Raw genomic sequence first — 21,490 nt, 5'->3', positions numbered from 1 at the left:
AAAAGCAGGGCTCAGGTCCAACATCACCAAAACCTGACATTCCACAGCATCCCTGCACAATAAAATGTCACTGACGAATCTAAGAAGAAGAGTTGTTTTAGTGGAGTGGATCCTATGAAAACCACTACATTCATCAAAAATAGTTTTAAGATAATTGACAGATACTTTCTCTAAATGAGCACTAAAAGGCATTTCAGAGATCAGTTGTTACAAAATAGAAGGATCAACAATTTTTTGTTAAGATGCTACACTTGTTAAAATAAAAAGTGGCTTGACTAAACATTAGTAAAGTATTAATTAGAGAAAGCACACAGACTGAAATACCCGTGTATTTCCTTTGAGCGGTTTTTGGAAAACAGGATTTCTCACATATGATTTAATTTTTTAAAGGTAAATCGAACACTTAGAGGTTTAATTGCTAGCAACATTTTAGTATGACTAATGTAAAAAAAAAAAGTGCAGATTGCCTTTAAAGGAAGCCAGGTCTTTAGAAGCTGCTTGCAGGGACGATGATGCTGGCCCATTTGTGAATGACTGGGATGAAGAGAATAGCAGCACCCAGAACTGACACGAGGAGGAAGGCCCACAGAAACACTCGATCAAGGACTTGGGCTACAAACTTCCAGTCTTGCACCACCTGTACCGAAACATCATGACACCTGTCAGTCTCCATTTCTCTGTGCTGAGAATGGATTTCAACAATACATGTTATATCCAATACAAGTTCATAGAAACATCTTGAGGCACTTGAGCTGCTCCTACACCTATAGTTCAGTTTAGTGCCGTAATTGGTTGAGCTACAACCTCAGTGCACCTCGGCAGATTTCTCCAAGCAGCTCTCACCTGACACATTCAGCACTGAGGCTTTGGGAACAGGCACAACACTTGGCAAAAGTCAGGAAAAATCATTTTCTGGAGCTTGGTGGACGCCCAGCCACCTTGGCACTGTCCACTCTTGGCTCTGGAAAGCCCAGACAAGGCATGGCTCACATATATAGAGCTCTAAGTATGTCTGGGTGAACCTGTTTCAAACTAAATCCTTAATCTTCATATCTCGCAATAATTCTTCCTGTGGATGCCAAGGTGCACTGAGCCTACACTGGATTGGCTGAGCAATGTCAAGGAGTGTGCCATGGGGGAGGGAGGAATTCAGCACTGAACTCAGCCAAGTGAAAGACCTGGTTTACATGGAGAGATACTCTAATCTATGACTGAGGTGATGTGTTAAATGTTCATTTTTACATGCACAGTTCATGTTTTATTGTTTGACAAGATAAGAAAATAAACAAACCAAGAAAAGTTCTGTTCATATAATACACACGATACAAATTACTCACCTCTCTGACGTCATTTTCTTTAACCACATGCATGGTTATGTAGCGAATAGAATCCAAAGCTGCTTGTAGGTTATGTCTTGTGTAGGGGAGGGATGCCAGCTCTGTGTCCTTCATCACACCTGATCCTACTACGGTTCCTCCTTTGGTTGTTGTTATTCCAGAAGTGCCATAACGGTCCACATGGCTGCGCATGCACAAAAGCTTAGGTAAACTGTGCAGGAAAATCCTTTTCACCCAGGGAGCCATGTTGTGATGCGTGGAGGAGGAGCGGTGGTGGATATTGATAGCGAAGACAGTCACAATGATGGAGAGCGTGACGAACATCATGGTGAAGACGAGGTACTCCCCAATTAGAGGGATGGCCTTTGATGAAGATGGGATGATCTCTTCAATGACCAGGAGAAAAATGGTGAGTGACACTAGTACTGAGGTGCAGAGGGAGATCTTCTCTGCGCCATTGGAAGGCAAATAAAAGACAAGGATGGTGAGGAAGGACAGGCCGATACAGGGGATGATGAGGAAGAGTGTGTAGAAAAGAGGTAATCTGCGGATAATGAAGTAATAGGTGATGGTGGGATAGGTAGCACTGCTGTCCGTCCTCAGACCACGACTGCCTGTAGCCTTCACTATCTCCCATTCACCATTGTCAAAGTAGTCCTGCTTATCTACATGGAAGTCCTCCAGAATAATGTCCACCTGGTAAACAAAGTGGACAGTTTCATTTTTGTCATTTATCATAAGTGACACAAAGTTTGTGTGTAAATGGATTAAATGCAAACCTGGGAGCCATCATATGTCCATGAGCCAAACTTCATTGAACAGTTCTGGAGGTCAAATGGGAAGAAGGTGACATCAATGGTGCAGGCCGATTTGTAATTAGCTGGTGGTGTCCACAATATTGTTCCATCATATTTAACAACAGCCTTGGTGACAGTGCCTTCAAAACGACCGTCGGCGCTGTGGGATGAAATGACATTTCTTAACCTATCTCATAAAATCTTAGACTTTTGGTAAATGATAGATTACATTTTTGTTACTGGGTGAGTGATTGTACTTAGGTGATTTCCGTCTGGGTAACCCTTCAAAAACTGAAGGACTTTGTGATCTAGGATTCTGCAATCAATCACAACATAAAATGTCTTTGTGCATTTCTATGAATACGTTTTGAACTCTTCTACTTAAGCTGCAGTTTATCTTACATTTATTTTTGTTCTTTGTTGGTTTATTAATGGCAATATTATCACTGACATTTGTGTAACCTGTGACCTAAGATGACATTTGGATATTTTTAATTCAAGGTCTCTCTGGACATTCCTTAACTTTTTGTTGGATAGCCCCAAGGTTAATTAGAGGGCAATCAAACACTCCATACCTATTCCAAGGTCCAACAGCCCCTTGTGCATCTGCCATAATCAGTTTTAAATTACAAATAAAGTGTAACAAACAACAACTGTGAAAATAATGAGGCAATCAATGGGAAACATAATAAAAATATTAATTAAAAACGACTCTTCATCCCTCTCTCCTTTAAAATATAGTCAACTCTTACTTGATCCAAGGCCTACCTATGTGCCAAATGTGGTTAAAATTTACCAGTGTGTCCTTGAGATACTCTACTGACATAGTGACAAACAAATGGCAATGAAAACACAACTTTCTCGGTGGAGTAATGAAGAGTTACAGTGAGATCCAGGCCAGTTATATGCATTGTGTGAGAGCATTAGCAAGGAACACCAAAACATGTGACACATTTCCCTGAGCATGATCCAACATGTATATGCCTCAATCCTGAAGATCCCAGTGACTGGACCTGGGGCCTCATGTACAAAGACTTCCGTTGACTTTCTACTAAAGGTTTGCGTACACTAAAACCCTGAATCAGGCGAAAGCACAAATATATTCAGATGTACCAAAGTGTGTGTAGGCATGAATCCATGCATGTTCGGTTTGTACATGCCACTGAACGTGGAATTTAACATACGTGCACATGCACGAAACTCATTCAAATAGTTTGGTTGTGTTGTGCTGACAGTGCTGACAGTCGTGCTGGAGTGTTATGTGTTTGATGACGTCCACCATTGTCTCTGTGTTGTGTGTGTAAAAATTTAAGAACTTTCAGAGACAACGTGCAAAACCAAGGAAAGCCGTGGTTAGATCGCTGTTCTGCTGAAGCTTGCTGTAATGTAAAACGTAAATTAAATATGTACGTTTGTGTGTGTAATGCTGAACTGAGCTGCGCGCACACACTGAAGTAAAAAGACATTGGGCCTCATGTATCAACGTTGCGTACAGCGATATTTGAGCGTATATGGGGTGTACGCCAAAACGGCTGCACTACTTGGCATTTATCAATGTGGTCGTTGGCGTACGCTGCGCTGAAAATATACACCAGGTCGAGAGGTGGCGTAAATTATACACCAAAATGAACCAGCGCTGGAATCCACATAAAAATGAAGATGATCAACATGATAAACAGTGCCATTATACAAATCAATGCATATGTTACATAAATAACACTTTCCTGATTATACTACATAATAATCAATACAAATCCCGCCTTTGCGGGAGTGTTATGGAGCACGATCCATGGCTACAGCGCTGCTCGCCTTTTTCTCCAGACTTCGAGCCTGGAGCCAGAGCAGCGCTGAGCTTAACTTCATGTGGTGTGATCGTTTTAGACTATGAAATTGATAATAACAACTGTAGTTTCGTCATTCCCTTAATTCGCCCGTGCTGCAACCAGGTTTTGTCATCTCCATTCGGTTGTCACAATAAAATAAATACAGAAATACATTTAAAAAATAAAGAAATCTGACAGATTAGGCGTGTCTTATTAATTGAGCGAGCAAATATCAATCAATCAATCAATTTTTTTTTATATAGCGCCAAATCACAACAAACAGTTGCCCCAAGGCGCCTTATATTGTAAGGCAAGGCCATACAATAATTATGTAAAACCCCAACGGTCAAAACGACCCCCTGTGAGCAAGCACTTGGCTACAGTGGGAAGGAAAAACTCCCTTTTAACAGGAAGAAACCTCCAGCAGAACCAGGCTCAGGGAGGGGCAGTCTTCTGCTGGGACTGGTTGGGGCTGAGGGAGAGAACCAGGAAAAAGACATGCTGTGGAGGGGAGCAGAGATCGATCACTAATGATTAAATGCAGAGTGGTGCATACAGAGCAAAAAGAGAAAGAAACAGTGCATCATGGGAACCCCCCAGCAGTCTACGTCTATAGCAGCATAACTAAGGGATGGTTCAGGGTCACCTGATCCAGCCCTAACTATAAGCTTTAGCAAAAAGGAAAGTTTTAAGCCTAATCTTAAAAGTAGAGAGGGTGTCTGTCTCCCTGATCTGAATTGGGAGCTGGTTCCACAGGAGAGGAGCCTGAAAGCTGAAGGCTCTGCCTCCCATTCTACTCTTACAAACCCTAGGAACTACAAGTAAGCCTGCAGTCTGAGAGCGAAGCACTCTATTGGGGTGATATGGTACTACGAGGTCCCTAAGATAAGATGGGACCTGATTATTCAAAACCTTATAAGTAAGAAGAAGAATTTTAAATTCTATTCTAGAATTAACAGGAAGCCAATGAAGAGAGGCCAATATGGGTGAGATATGCTCTCTCCTTCTAGTCCCCGTTAGTACTCTAGCTGCAGCATTTTGAATTAACTGAAGGCTTTTTAGGGAACTTTTAGGACAACCTGATAATAATGAATTACAATAGTCCAGCCTAGAGGAAATAAATGCATGAATTAGTTTTTCAGCATCACTCTGAGACAAGACCTTTCTAATTTTAGAGATATTGCGTAAATGCAAAAAAGCAGTCCTACATATTTGTTTAATATGCGCTTTGAATGACATATCCTGATCAAAATGACTCCAAGATTTCTCACAGTATTACTAGAGGTCAGGGTAATGCCATCCAGAGTAAGGATCTGGTTAGACACCATGTTTCTAAGATTTGTGGGGCCAAGCACAATAACTTCAGTTTTATCTGAGTTTAAAAGCAGGAAATTAGAGGTCATCCATGTCTTTATGTCTGTAAGACAATCCTGCAGTTTAGCTAATTGGTGTGTGTCCTCTGGCTTCATGGATAGATAAAGCTGGGTATCATCTGCGTAACAATAAAAATTTAAGCAATACCATCTAATAATACTGCCTAAGGGAAGCATGTATAAAGTGAATAAAATTGGTCCTAGCACAGAACCTTGTGGAACTCCATAATTAACTTTAGTCTGTGAAGAAGATTCCCCATTTACATGAACAAATTGTAATCTATTAGACAAATATGATTCAAACCACCGCAGCGCAGTGCCTTTAATACCTACGGCATGCTCTAATCTCTGTAATAAAATTTTATGGTCAACAGTATCAAAAGCATATCCACATGTCAAGAATTATTGACATGTGAAAAGAGAATACAGTGGTCCCTCGCTATAACGCCGTTCACCTGTCGTGGCCTCGGAGTCTCGCGGAGTATTTAGTCCAATTTTGCATGCCTTTTTTTACAGTGTTCTGTGTTCTGCATATCTGTTTATAAGAATCTTGTTGCCCAGAAGAGAAAAGAGCACCAACAACTACTCATAACTGTGTTTGTCACACGGAAACAAACACCTGCTGCAGCGAGATGTGAGTGGGAAAAGGCGCAGCGCCAGGACGCAGAGGCCCGACCTGTGAAATACTGGTGAGTCACTGTTAATAATTTATGTGTCTGACCTCGTTCGTTGATCGTTAAGATTAATTCGTTACTTCTAAATGCCATCATAATTATTTATAGGAAAACGTTCTATTTTTATTTCTGAAACAAATGTTTGGGCCTGAAAACAGTTTGGTATTATTTTCCTACTAAGGTTTGAACTTTGAGAGTGTTTACACACGAGAGAAAAGTGAGAAAATGTTCATGCCTGATTGAGAAAGTGTATAAACTGTGTAGTGAGGGGTTTACAGCCTTAAAACATCTATAATAATTGTAAAAAAATAACGCTAACTACGTCGCGGTTTCGCGTATTACAGGCTATTTTTTAGAACGTAACTCCAGAGATTAATGAGGGACCACTGTAACACTTTATTGATTATATACTACAAAACAATTGATACGACAGCCGCTTTTGACGCTCTATTGGCACGCGTCGTGATTGGTGGAGTTCTTTTTCATTGCCGTCTTCCGGCTTCCATGTCGTAAAATGAGGGTGTGTCTGAAGCGGAGTCTGAATATTTATGGGCGTGTTTATTATAATTACGATCATTTCCACCCGCCGCATTTATCAAGATCACGTCAGGCGTACGCCAGAAATGGGCAGGTGCGCACTGCTTGATACATGTCACGGCGACTTTGGTGTATTTCAAGTTTACGCCGTAAATTTAAGCCACAAGTGCGCAACATTGATACATGAGGCCCATTAGGTGCACGGCGGCTGACAGTGTGTGACATTAACATTACACACGCTTTTATTGACAAATACTGAACACGGTTGGGGGCTTGTTAAGAAACTCTCTAATTCGACCCTCAAGAAAAATAAAACATAATAATAATAAGAATAATAAACCATATTTAAATGCGCACATGCCCAAATGTGTCCATGCTGGTTTTCGTTAGGAACAATTACACTGATAAATTATTTAACCACCAAGCAGCCTCCATCATGCACCATGCAGCTTCAAGCCTGATGCACATTTGCACACCACACGATTTGAACATTGATGGAATGAAAATGTTTCCTATTAACAAAACCAAACTCATCATATGATGGCACCTTCATAGCAATATATGTGCAGTAACTAGCTCCGATTACATTTGGAAAATGGGCTCTCGCTATAAAATGCACTGTAATGTTGGAATTAACCAGGATGAAAGTCAGATGATTGCGTTCCACAGATCTGGCATGGCTCGGCGCAAGGTTGACTGGCACACACTTGACCGATTAGCCAGCACATGCTGGAATGCCCCTGATGCCAGGATGCCCAGAATGGTCAGTACCTTTGTGGGCACAGACAACCCCTGGGTCATTGCTGTATTGCATTCTGGGCCGGCCACAGTTCTGTATGCAACTCCAGTAACAGTGGCTTTGGTAATTGAAGTTGGTTTATGAGCAAATTATATCTTCATTTGCAAGTAAATCCTTGGCTGCGACAGATAAATAATTACTGTCACAAGATATTATAGACTGCAGATCTGGTTATGTGGTTATTGGTCAGTGCTGAAAATAGGTCCATGAATGGAGAGTTTCTTCAATGCAGAGCACCAGCACTTGCTGCCAAACCTAAAATGACTTTCCATTACACAATAAGATGGGACTTCTCTCAATATTTCAGTCAATTCCTTAACCTTCACACATAACACGATTGAGGCCGAATGGCACACGAAGGAGGATTCGAATGTCACTTGTGAAAAATCGGAGCCACCTCAAACGCCTCGTACAACAGTCGCCATAATCATTCAGCCACAGCACATGCACTCTACAGACATGTGCCGCTTGCATTGGAAACCCAGTTGAATGGTGGGCAAGATGAGGTTGCACTGCCATCTGATTGTGCTCGCAATATTCACACAGCATGTTGAACCTAGGTTGGACAAATCGTGCCACGGCCAAGGGCCTGCACAAAATCATTGGCCACGTCGAACCCTGGCCAGATGATGCGATCGAGGCAGCCTTCACACCGGCGCCCGAAGGATGGCTCTTGGCATGCCAATATCCATTCGACTCACTCTCAGCCAGAGTCCAGGTGCCACCCATAAACATCCAACACCACTCGTGGGGCACTTAGAAAATGTGGGGCCATTCACGCAGCCAGCGCAAAAGTAAAAAGCAGGTGACCACTTATGAGCTGCAGTCCAGGTGTTCGAAAGCTCAAAGTTCATTCAATGTGTCATGTCTGTCCGAAATGTCAGAAATGGCATGCGAATGTGCTGTTCCCTCCCTGAACAACACAAATGGCTTGAGAGTGTGTCATTGTCTCCCTCCACCACGATCCTTCATTGTCAAGGTGAGGCTGATGTGGCGAAGGCTCGAACAGTGGGCGCAGTGCAGTGTGATTGTGTCGAGCACAGCATACACATCTGGACAGCTGTCATGTACATGATGGAACAGCTGAGAGCTGTAGAACACCCATTATGACATATCCAGCATCTCCCACTACATTTGGAATCACCAGCCATCAAAACACCCACACCACCACAACAAAGATAAAAATTAAACTCCAGCAGCGTGTCACATCTGACCGGACAGACATGTCACATGACACGCGATCACAACGTCCTCACGGTCCGCCTGTCATGTGACAGCCTGACTGACACATCAACATGGCCAGCTGGCTGATGTATTCATGATATAAACATATCAATTCATTCATGCCAGTTCATGAATTCCTTGCTTAAGTCCATGGCCATGGTTCATGAACATGAAGGAACAGAAGGAAGATAATTCTTGTACTGTCTGCTCTTTATAACAGGAATTAAATATTTTAACCGACAAAACAAAATCCATTTTTTTCCTCATTTCCAACACAGATCATCAAGTCATCAGGCATCAATTCAACATCATTACCAGTAACATGACTGTCTTAAATTTAAACAGTACATTTATTGTTCTTATAATGGTCTGTGCTCTCATTATTTGGTCCTTACAGATTTTTGTCGATTTATGTACATTTATACAATGTTTAACTGCTTCAGCTGCTGTTTGAGCACAATGTGGTATCACACCTCTCATGTAGTCACACTGTGTTCGTCCACGTGCACACAAGCATGCACGAAACTGTTGTGGCAGGATCGTACAGCATCTGTCCACGGCTGTCCAACAGTCTGTCCCTCCCGACACTGCCTGGAATTTTTCGGGATTTGCCAATTCTGGGTTTTTTTTTTTTTTTCAGTCTTTTTTTGGCTGATCATTTGCCCAACTTCATGTTATGTGTGAAGGGGCCATAAGGTATGTTATAGTTAATGTAAGTAAATTCCTCATCTGAGTCTCCCCAAATCATCATTTTTTTTTACATAAGGTTTTGTAACAGTGCCCAAGGATCCTTGAAAGAGACCTAGTTCCAAATATATTTTGTCATCTGTTCACAATTATAGAGAAAGACATGAAGCACCAGGGCTTGGACATTTCTTCTCTTTCAAATGTTGTGGCATTACCAAACACTTGTGACATTTTGGCAATCTGCCATTTTTCTCTGAGAATTATCCAGTGAATATGCTAATGCCTCAGTGTGGAGGACCCCACAAGGTTGCAGAAGACCAAGGAGGTGGGTACGCTTCATCTGGCTGTGGAAGATAGATGATTACTTTTGAGAGTTGGGGATGGATGGTTGTCTCCCAATGCAGTTCTATGGTGTGGTTGATGCCTTGACACCCAGCATCATCACCTGTTCCTTGACCTTAAAATAGCTGATCTCCACAAAACTTTGAAAGAAGCCATTATATTGTGGTGTTGGTCAGGATCCAGATGTGGCTTTCTGTCTTTTTAAAAATTTCATTATTGTGAGATAGTATATTGTCAATACTTGTATCAACTTCTAAAACTAAATGTGCTGATCTTGTAGAAAGTGGCTCTGTGGCATAGCCACTTACAGACTGGAGCTTAATTCCAGTGTGCTTTAGGCTGCCTACCTGTGTCCCTGGACAAGACACTTATCTGCATTGTGCCAGTCCAACCAGCTGTAAATATCTGGGAGTAGTCAATACTTGTATCAACTTCTAAAACTAAATGTGCTGATCTTGTAGAAGGTGGCTCTGTGGCATATCCACTTACAGACTGGAGCTTAATTCCAGTGTGTGCTTTAGGCTGCCTACCTGTGTCCCTGGACAAGACACTTATCTGCATTGTGCCAGCCCAACCAGCTGTAAATATCTGGGAGTAACCTGAGATGGACTGGTGTCCCATCCACAGGAAGTCATACACTCCCATCTGTTTCATGCTATGATCTCTGGTGATATAACCTGGCCTAATGGGATAATCTATCCTCCAACTGAATGCACACAAACTCTGTAGTGTAGCGCATGGCCTTGATTTGCCCTAATTAAATAAGTACATTAATGCTGTCTCAACAAAAGCCTGAGTTTTGGACTGCAGACAGAGACGGAGTCTTCACTCCCAGTTGAGAAATTCCTGTGCCATCTGGAGGTCTGGAAATAAGCCTGAGACCCCCCCATGGGCCAACACTGGGCTTCACAGCAAAACAACTGTAATTCAAAGTTCTTCAAAGGGAGCCCTTGCCTTTTTATCAGTGAACTTTCGGTCACTATGAATTACATGACATTATAATGGCTTCATGTCAGAATCTGAGATTCTCCAGGTGAGGAGAACCCAAATTTTACGACTTCACCCAATGCCAGAACCTCTCCACACTGCCAGAGGACTTTTCCATGATAACACGTGGCCATAAAACTTTGTCTTGACAATCAGCTATTATCTTTAGGTCTAAGTGAAGAAAGACATGCTTTTAAAATAAAAGAATTGCATCAGTATTCTTTGATTCATATATATATATAAAGACTTCCAGTGTTGTTGTATTGATTAATCAAGCAAAATGCTTTACATATAATCATTCCATTTTATTGACGTGTTCATTGTAACTGATGTGGGTTTAAGTGTGATCTTTCTGCATTATCAATATGTTGATGGTGAAATATTCTATTTTAACCACATGGAGTGTTTAAGCCTTTAATAACGTTATATTCATTCCAATATGTCTTATAACAAATAGTATACCAAAATTGTTAATGTGTTTAAATGGTTGAATCATTTTGTCTGCCTCTGACATGAAGTTTTCTGTGAAGTTACACACCCTAAATGGGCAGAATATGGTGACGTCAGTCCCCCTTAAAAAGTTAGAACAGAGTGCCCTTCTCTCTCGCCTCTCTCTTCAGCCTCTTCGCCTCTTGCAACTGTCTTCCTTTCTATGAAATTCTTAATAATTAATTTTGGGTCAACAGGGCCCCATGGTAAGCTAAGCTAACCTAGCTAAAGCTACCACGTGGCTTCATTCATTCCTTCGTTATTCTTTGACAAACTTTTAACAAAGTTTTAACCTAACGCTTTAAGGTGCATCAAGTCTTTTGAAGTTTTAAGAGAACTTCTGAGCTGAACTTTTCAAAATAATAGCGTACTTCTCCTTTTTTGTAATTTTCCAACGCTCTTAAAGTTTTACTTTTTTCTGAATTCACGAAGACTTTTAATCCGGCTCCAACAAACTTTTGAAAAGCTACCAGAAACCATTTTCAACAAACGCTTTACACCTCTGGGGTCCAGCAAGCTGACGACCTGACTGCAAGCAGCCATCCTGTCGGCAAAGCCAGCCGACACAAGCCTTTGGGATCACCCGGGGAGACCACTGAGTTAACCCCTGACCCAAGCGAGCACACTGCAGAACCTACATCAACGACAGATGGACGGATCCTCCGAACCATCTTCTCAATGGACCACCTAAGTGAACCAGTTAAAAGTTCCAGACAAAGGGTTTGTCGTCAATGGATACAAAGTGGCTTCTTTTTATTATTATTAATTCTTTTTAAACATATTCATATGCTTGTTTAATAATTTCCTTAAAAATAATTGGCTTCCAATTTCATCACTAAATTCTAATCAGATTTATTTACTTGAAGTCTTTAAGCTTCATCTCTCTTTCTTTCATGTCTCATGAGTTAGTAAGAATTGTGTCCATAAATGAACTTATTTAATCACTGTGCACAAAAATGCCAGTAAACTGTTCATTCCTTGTATAATTGCAAATAAATTGTAAATATTTCTGCTGTGGTTCATTTTGTGTTCAGAAGGAAACCTTTGGTCAGTCGTATCGTGGAATTCAGACTGTCAGACCAGAGACTGATTAATTCAGTTGAGACTGATTGATTCATTTGAGACTGATAAATTAATGAATGTTTAAAGTAAAGTACCTATGCTTCAAATAGGTGGTGCCCTGAGTAAATTAAAAATTAAATAATTATTAAACCCTAAAATTGTTAATTATTTTGGTGACCCATTAAATGAGTTCTAAGCCAATGTAATTCAATTTGGGAGTTTAACAACTTATTCACTACGTTTTATTTTGGTGCTCCCGTGTGAGACCCGAATATTCGCTACATCTTTATGGTGCCTCTGTGTGAGGTCTAGCAAATATTTGTTACATTAAGTAGGTAGGAAACTCAATTCAAGGACTGTTCGGCCTTGGCAGAGGTATTCATTGTTGATCTAGTTAAATGTCAGACATGCCCAAATATTACATTGTGACCTTTAAAAATGTTAAGTACACCTCAATAAATGATTACTGGATACATACTTATCATACAGGACAACATCAGGGAGCCAGATCCTGTCAGATGGAATTCGGATAGTTGTGATGCCCTTATAGTCAGCAGGGTTCCATCTGAGTTTCATGTCAACCCACTCCTGCAAAAAAGAACAAAAAGAGAAAAAAATAAGTCTAATTTAAATACCACTTTTTTGTGCATGGTGGTGAGTAGACAGTATTGTAGTTTCAGTTTATTATCAAATGCATTTTTTTTCTTGCTCCAGCTGTCTCAGCCCATAAAATGTCTAATAAAAATAGGACAATAAAAAATAAATAATACCAAACCACAAACCGTAAAAGTATAAATATAAGACAAAAAAAAATCCCTAAGAGCCAGGCTAAAGCCTATTTTATTAAACTTAACAAAGCATTTTATACATGACATGTTTTCATAGTAGGCTATTTTGTGAAAAGAAAAAAAAAAAATCTTGACAAAGGGGAATGCCAAATGTAGCAGATAAGACAAGTGCAAAATATGACATTCCAGCTAATTCAACGACAACGTGATGGATGTTACTACTATGTCCACTGGCCTATCTCCCTGTGTGCATGGAGCAATCCATCACTGTGGAAGGGTGTAACTGATGTGAACAGCAGAGGCCGGTGTGCGAGGACAATTCATAAATTGCATGACACACAAAATGACTCTGAACAAAGCTTACAGGAGGCACGAGGGAGGGAGGAAGAAATATGTGGCACCAGGAGCGTCGTATAGATGAGGCCTGTCACTGGAATGCCACCAGGCAAGATTAAAGTGGGTGTGAAATGGTTGACTGGCTGCCTGTAAATGCTTCCAAGGCCAGAGATTACTACATAAAACATCCAGCAACTTCAAGCGGCACAAAATCCTCCTCCTGTGTAGTTTATTATTTCCTGCTGCTCTTTAAAAGTGTTGCTAAATTTGTGTGTACAGAGTATCCTTAAAGTATTTAAAGCACTTCACTTTTTCTACATTTTGTTATGTTACAGTGTTTTTCCAAAATGGGGTAAATTATTTTTTCCTCTCAAAATTCTACTCACAACACCCCATAATGACAACATGAAAAAGTGTTTTTTTTTTTACTTTGCAATTAATTTAAAACAAAGAAATCACATGTACATAAGTACTCACCCGCTTTGCCTCAAGTCTTCTTGAATATTATGCCACAAGCTTGGTGCACCCATCTGTTTTTTTGTTTTGTTTGTTTTGGGGTTTTTTTGCCCATTCCTCTTTGCAGCACCTCTCGAAGCTCCATCGGGTTGGATGGGGAGCGTCGGTGCACAGCCTTTTTCAGATCTCTCCAAAGATGTTCAATCGGATTCAGGTCTGGGCTCTGGCAGGGCCACTCAAGGACATTCACAGAGTTGCTTCAGGACAACTCTGTGAATGTCCTGAAGGATGTCTGTGAAGGTCCCACATTTGACAGTGCATGTCAGAGCACAAACCAAGCATGAAGTCAAAGAAATTGTTTGTAGACCTCCGAGACAGGATTGTTTCAAGAGACAAATCTAGGGAAGGGTACAGAAATTGCCGAAAGATAGGTGCGCCAAGCTTGTGGCATCATATTCAAGAAGATTTGAGGCTGTAATTGCTGCCAAAGGTGCATCAACAAAGTACTGAGCAAAGTGTGTGAATACTTATGTACATGTGATTTCTTTGTTTTAATATTTCATGTTGTCATTATGGGGTGTTGTGAGTAGAATTTTGAGGGGAAAAAATAATTTACCCCATTTTGGAATAACACTAACATAAAATGTAGAAAAAGTGAAGTGCTTTGAATACTTTAAGGATGCTCTGTACACACAAATTTAGCAACACTTTTAAGGAGCAGCTGGAAATAATAAACTACACAGGAAGAGGATTTTGTGCTGCTTCAAGTTGCTGGATGTTTTATGTAGTAATCTCTGGCCTTGGAAGCATTTACAAGTAGCCAGTCAAAGGGTGTGAATAATTACGTGCATGTGATTTCTTTTCTTTTTTTTAATAAATTTGCAAACATTAAAAAACCTTTTTTGTTGTGAGTATAATTTGGAGGGAAAAATGGATTTTAATCCATTTTGGAACAAGGCTGTAACACAACAAAATGAAGCACTGTGAATACTTTCTGGGTGCACTGCATATGTAGACAGGTGTGTACCTTTCCAAATCATGTCAAATCAACTGAATTTACCCCAGATGGACTCCAATTAAGATGTAGAAACATCTCAATGGAAACAGGATGCACCTGAGCCCCATGGTAAAGGCTGTGAATACTTACACTCAACAAATATATAAACGCAACACTTTTGGTTTTGCTCCCATTTTGTATGAGATGAACTCAAAGATCTAAAACTTTTTGCACATACACAATATCACCATTTCAATAAAATATTGTTCACAAACCAGTCTAAATCTGTGATAGTGAGCACTTCTCCTTTGCAGAGATAATCCATCCCACCTCACAGGTGTGCCATATCAAGATGCTGATTAGACACCATGATTAGTGCACAGGTGTGCCTTAGACTGCCCACAATAAAAGGCCACTCTGAAAGGTGCAGTTTTATCACACAGCACAATGCCACAGATGTCGCAAGATTTGGGGGAGCGTGCAATTGGCATGCTGACAGCAGGAATGTCAACCAGAGCTGTTGCTCGTGTATTGAATGTTCATTTCTCTACCATAAGCCGTCTCCAAAGGCGTTTCAGAGAATTTGGCAGTACATCCAACCAGCCTCACAACCGCAGACCATGTGTAACCACACCAGCCCAGGACCTCCACATCCAGCATGTTCACCTCCAAGATCGTCTGAGACCAGCCACTCGGACAGCTGCTGAAACAATCGGTTTGCATAACCAAAGAATTTCTGCACAAACTGTCAGAAACCGTCTCAGGGAAGCTCATCTGCATGCTCATCGTCCTCATCGGGGTCTCGATCCGACTCCAGTTCATCGTCGTAGCCGACTTGAGTGGGCAAATGCTCACATTTGCTGGCGTTTGGCACGTTGGAGAGGTGTTCTCTTCACGGATGAATCCCGGTTCACACTGTCCAGGGCAGATGGCAGACAGTGTGTGTGGCGTCGTGTGGGTGAGTGGTTTTCTGATGTCAATGTTGTGGATCAAGTGGCCCATGGTGGCGGTGGGGTTATGGTATGGGCAGGCGTTTGTTATGGAGGAAGAACACAGGTGCATTTTATTGATGGCATTTTGAATGCACAGGGATACCGTGATGAGATCCTGAGGCCCATTGTTGTGCCGTACATCCAAGAACATCACCTCATGTTGCAGCAGGATAATGCACGGCCCCATGTTGCAAGGATCTGTACACAATTCTTGGAAGCTGAAAATGTCCCAGTTCTTGCATGGCCGGCATACTCACCGGACATGTCACCCATTGAGCATGTTTGGGATGCTCTGGACCGGCGTATACGACAGCGTGTACCAGTTCCTGCCAATATCCAGCAACTTCGCACAGCCATTGAAGAGGAGTGGACCAACATTCCACAGGCCACAACTGACAACCTGATCAACTCTATGCGAAGGAGATGTGTTGCACTGCATGAGGCAAATGGTGGTCACACCAGATACTGACTGGTATCCCCCCCCAATAAAACAAAACTGCACCTTTCAGAGTGGCCTTTTATTGTGGACAGTCTAAGGCACACCTGTGCACTAATCATGGTGTCTAATCAGCATCTTGATATGGCACACCTATGAGGTGGGATGGATTATCTCAGCAAAGGAGAAATGCTCACTATCACAGATTTAGACTGGTTTGTGAACAATATTTGAGGGAAATGGTGATATTGTGTATGTGGAAAAAGTTTTAGATCTTTGAGCTCATCTCATACAAAATGGGAGCAAAACTAAAGGTGTTGCATTTATATTTTTGTTGAGTGTATGTTCTTAATTTTTTATTTTTAATAAGTTTTCAAAAATCCCCTAAAAAACTTTTTCATATTGTCATTATGGGGTATTTTGTATTTTATGGTGGGGAAAAATGAATTTCATCCATTTTGGAATAAGGTTGTAACATAAATCTGGAAAAAATGCAGCACTGTGAATACTTTCTGGATGCACTGTATTTGCTTTACTTGCCTGTTTCATCCACACGTTGGTAGTCATCAGCTGGTTTTTCTCATCCTGAAACAGAGAAAATTGCTATCAAACTTCTCAAAAATGGTTGAATTTAAAGTGTAGGTGACACGATATGCATTTTTTTGAGTATTTAAGACGAAAATTAAACAGTTTGAAATTAATGCTTTCCCACTGTCTGTTACTGAAGAGATAAATATTCAGATTTTGAACTGCGCACCACTAAAAACCAGGAACTTCCAGGTGAGTCACGACATACAATAGGAGAAGAATGAGGAATTGATCTCAGCGGGAGAACCATTATCTTAACAGCCCCATTTCTTTGGTTAGCGATTGGACATATTTCTTTTTTTAAGTTCTTCATTTCTGGAGTTATGCCAGCTGGATGAGTTTTTATAAAAACACTATTGCAAGTGGAGTCAGCTGGTTTCGGGTTTCCTAAGGATCACATGCATTGGAATGAGTGGATTTTGGATCAGCTGTAATTTTTTCCACACTCTTTGCGTGCAGCAAATGAGGTGCTGCGAGTCTTTCAGCTTGCGGTGCAAAGCGGCCCATGGTGGAAGAAGAGGATGGTCCATTCACAGCAAAGACCCGAACCATCAGCCACAGAAGCAATTAACGGAGTAAACCTGTGCCAGTACTGTAACCTGGCACCAAACTGCTGGTGTGACATAAGGACTTTTCTTCAGCCAGGTCAAGGAATTAAATTATTTTCAGATGTTATTTTCCAAATGCGGATACATCAGTCTGGAAAGAGGATCTTACTGAAACAACAGGTAAGAATGTATACAACCCCTGGCAAAAATTATGGAATCACCGGCCTCGGAGGATGTTCATTCAGTTGTTTAATTTTGTACAAAAAAAGCAGATCACACACATGACACAAAACTAAAGTCATTTCAAATGGCAACTTTCTGGCTTTAAAAAACACTATAAGAAATCAAGAAAAAAAGATTGTGGCAGTCAGTAACGGTTACTTTTTTAGACCAAGCAGAGGAAAAAAAATATGGAATCACTCAATTCTGAGGAAAAAATTATGGAATCACCCTGTAAATTTTCATTCCCAAAACTAACACCTGCATCATATCAGATCTGCTCATTAGCCTGCATCTAAAAAGGAGTGATCACACCTTGGAGAACTGTTGCACCAAGTGGACTGACATGAATCATGGCTCCAACACGAGAGATGTCAGTTGAAACAAAGGAGAGGATTATCAAACTCTTAAAAGAGAGTAAATCATCATGCAATGTTGCAAAAGATGTTGGTTGTTCACAGTCAGCTGTGTCTAAACTCAGGACCAAATACAAAAAACATGGGAAGGTTGTTAAAGGCAAACATACTGGTAGAACAAGGAAGACATCAAAGCGTCAAGACAGAAAACTTAAAGCAATATGTCTCAAAAATCCAAAAATGCACAATAAAACAAATGAGGAACGAATGGGAGGAAACTGGAGTCAACATCTATGACTGAACTGTAAGAAACCACCTAAAGGAAATGGGATTTACATACAGAAAAGCTAAACGAAAGCCATCATTAACACCTAAACAGCATAAACAAGGTTACAATGGGCTAAGGAAAGCAATCGTGGACTGTGGATGACTGGATGAAAGTGATATTCAGTGATGAATCTCAAATCTGCATTGGGCAAGGTGATGATGCTGGAACTTTTGTTTGGTGCCATTCCAATGAGATTTATAAAGATGATTGCCTGAAGAGAACATCTAAATTTCCACAGTCATTGATGATATGGGGCTGCATGTCAGGTAAAGGCACTGGGGAGATGGCTGTCATTACATCATCAATAAATGCACAAGTTTACGTTGATATTTTGGACAATTGAAAGGATGTTTGGGGATGATGAAATCATTTTTCAAGATGATAAGGCATCTTGCCATAGAGCAAAAACTGTGAAAACGTTCCTTGCAAAAAGACACATAGGATCAATGTCAACGAGCAGATCTGATTTGATGCAGGTTTTAGTTTGGGGGATGGAAATTTACAGGATGATTCCATAATTTATTCCTCAGAATTGAGTGATTCCATATTTTTTTCCTCTGCTTGGTCTAAAAAAGTAACCGTTACTGACTGTCACAATCTTTTTTTCTTGATTTCTTATAGTGTTTCTTAAAGCCAGAAAGTTGCCATTTGAAATGACTTTAGTTTTGTGTCATGTCTGTGATCTGCTTTTTTTTCCACAAAATTAAACAACTGAATGAACATCCTCCGAGGCTGGTGATTCCATAATTTTTGCCAGGGGTTGTATTTACTCCTTGTGTGAATGGTTTTAATATTTGATAATAACATGTTACGCTACTAACGTACAGTACACTAGTTGTATTCAAGAAGGAAACAAGGTTTATTTTAAAAATAGCTGATATTTTCAGTCCCTCGTGTCATTTTTCAGATTTGAAATGTAACTATTTCTAAGATAAATAAATAAATAAATAAAAATCCACACTTCCTCATCACTTTTTTTCTGATGTTACAGATGCTAGTTTATCATCTCTGCCCGAATGCCGAAATCACCTGCGTTGTTTATTTATTTCTTTTATAATCACCATTCTGTGTTCTGGACTCTGCCAATATTGTCACTGTTGTCAGACTGAAGGTTTTCCCCCAAAGTTTCATCTCCTTAATTGTCATCTAAATAAGGTTCAAAACCATAAGGCTGTGTCCTTCACAGCTTCTTCAGAAACACCTTCAGACTGGACTTTAAAAAAAAAGCTCTACACCAGAAAAAAAAAAATTGTCCGAAAACAGCTCGACCTCCACTGTGTTTACAGTTGATTTGGGCTTGAATCAGCAGGTCCCGTTCTCATGATGATGTAGCAACAATATGGCCGCGGCTGAGGTCTGAAATAGAGCGCAGGCTTCAGACAGTTGTTGTTTATCCTTTACCTGCACACTTATTGACTTTTATTTGTTCAGGATTTTTAAAAATATCAACATTTCTTCATTTTTAGTGATTATTTGTGCACATTTTTGGTGTCACCTACACTTCAAGATTCTTTTTTTTTTTACAACAGTTTGTCATACTCTGTGACAACAGTTGATCTGGTTAACAATGACGCCCCAATGACACATGCAGTGGAGTGATTTGTTTCTTTACTTACCACATCAACTAACTGTGAGATTGCCAGTCCGAATTTCACGCAGATTGTCTGGTTTAGGTATTGCACTGGACGAACCCATTTCTGGTAGTCTTGAAAAAGGTATTTAAACAGTTTGTCTTCTGCTTTTGCATAGGTGGAGAGGTTTGGAATCCCTAAAACAGGTGTTAAAAGAAAACAGAATTATATATAAAAGGAGGGTGCAGTCAGAGACTGCAGAACATCTGACACAAAGCCACGTAAGTTAATTCTTTGTGATTCAGCAGCACTTAATATTTGATGAGTTCTGTTTAAAATGGAATCACTTTATCCTTGACTAACACACATCACTTCCACAATGTTTAATATATATTGGTTCCAAAATGATTTTGTTAAACATTTTAGACTTTACATTTGAAGCCCACCCAAGGTCAGTTATCATGTGACCAATGACTTCACCAAGGAGTTATTGGACATCATAGTCAACCTCTACACAGGCACTGTGAGTGCTGTGAGGAGGCAACTGGTGTTCTTCTAGTTCCTGCCTGTTCACTGTTGATGGGTGCTGCTTTGGGTTGTGGAAAACAGTTATTTAGGTGCTTCTGCTCTCAAGGTAAGGTCTACTGACCTTGACTTTGTTCGTGAGGCTGCAATCTTTGTGGAATCAATAGATACTCCGATTGCTGCACTTGGAGTATCTGGATTTCTGTTTGTCTTGGATTAAATACAATCCAGGTGTTGAATGACTTCCCGGACTCGTCTATCAGATGGATATGCTGAAAGTGTCAAACTTGTAGAGAGAGACCTTCCCTTATCTCTGCAGTGGCGTTCAGGTCTCTTGATCCTCAGCGTTTGAGATTGAAAGATGCCTGATAAGAGCTTATGGAGTCATGAGGTTGCTGGACAGAGGTGTTTGGCAATGCTGATATCTTTGCAAGAGAATGAAGGTCCACGTTTTTAAATTTCTGGTGCTTTCTGTCATACTATATAGTTGTGACACTTGGACACTCGCCGGCGACCTAAAGCAACAACTGGATATCTTTGGTACTCAGTCTCAACTGGAAAAACTTTGTATCAAACAAGCAGTAACTTCAGGAGACTCAGAGAAATATATCACTAGCACTGTGAGGGTGTGTTAGCTACAACATTTTGGCCATGTGATGTGTTTCTGTGGACATGATCCATTACATAGATACCTGTAGCTGCATCAGTTTTGAGGGGCCCAGCAGCTGGAGATGGTAAAGAGAACACCCAAATTTCACCTGGCTACAGTGACTAAATGGTTATTTTGAGAGGTGGGAATCTGCCTGGGTGGTGGTCATCCAGGGCCCAAAGCAGTTGTGTGGTGGATGTAGCAACATGTGACAACAGCCCGCGCTCCCAGACTTTTCTTGAACAACTTCATATTACTGTTCAATAGTAACTCCAGGTGTATCTTTCCCTGTTTCTCAAACTAGTCATTCTAAATATCTCTTACACAGTATTATCCTGAATTAGTGGACTTTCCCACAAAATCACATGGAAACTCTTGACCTTAATCTACTTAAATTTTACACATTGTGAAACTAAACACAGAACTTTAACTGGATGTTGTAGACTTAAAAACCCTAGAGTCTACAAATTTGGGGACTTGTCCTGTTTTGGAATATTTGAACACTCATAACTAACCAATGCTGACACCAACATACACTTATTATACATCAAAATGCCAAGCAAAGTCTCC

At 40.5% G+C, this 21,490-nt stretch overlaps 1 protein-coding gene across 2 annotated transcripts in view; it reads right to left on the bottom strand.

The window, feature by feature from the left end:
- Positions 1 to 414: 414 nt before the first annotated feature.
- chrna5 (cholinergic receptor, nicotinic, alpha 5) overlaps positions 415 to 21,490 on the bottom strand; it is a 36,270-nt gene continuing 15,194 nt past the window's right edge. For both annotated transcript variants that reach the window (XM_034186622.1, XM_034186614.1), the window contains 6 exons: positions 19,792 to 19,943; positions 16,677 to 16,721; positions 12,610 to 12,719; positions 2,117 to 2,294; positions 1,338 to 2,033; positions 415 to 637 (listed from right to left, as the gene is read on the bottom strand). In XM_034186622.1, coding sequence (XP_034042513.1) covers positions 488 to 637; positions 1,338 to 2,033; positions 2,117 to 2,294; positions 12,610 to 12,719; positions 16,677 to 16,721; positions 19,792 to 19,943 — 1,331 coding nt within the window. In that variant the 3' untranslated portion in view covers positions 415 to 487. The remainder of the gene's footprint in view (positions 638 to 1,337; positions 2,034 to 2,116; positions 2,295 to 12,609; positions 12,720 to 16,676; positions 16,722 to 19,791; positions 19,944 to 21,490) is intronic.

This window comes from Thalassophryne amazonica, chromosome 2 (genome assembly GCF_902500255.1).
Source record: "Thalassophryne amazonica chromosome 2, fThaAma1.1, whole genome shotgun sequence".
NCBI classification, from domain to species: Eukaryota; Metazoa; Chordata; class Actinopteri; order Batrachoidiformes; family Batrachoididae; genus Thalassophryne; species Thalassophryne amazonica.
This window is presented reverse-complemented; position numbering and strand designations above follow the sequence as displayed.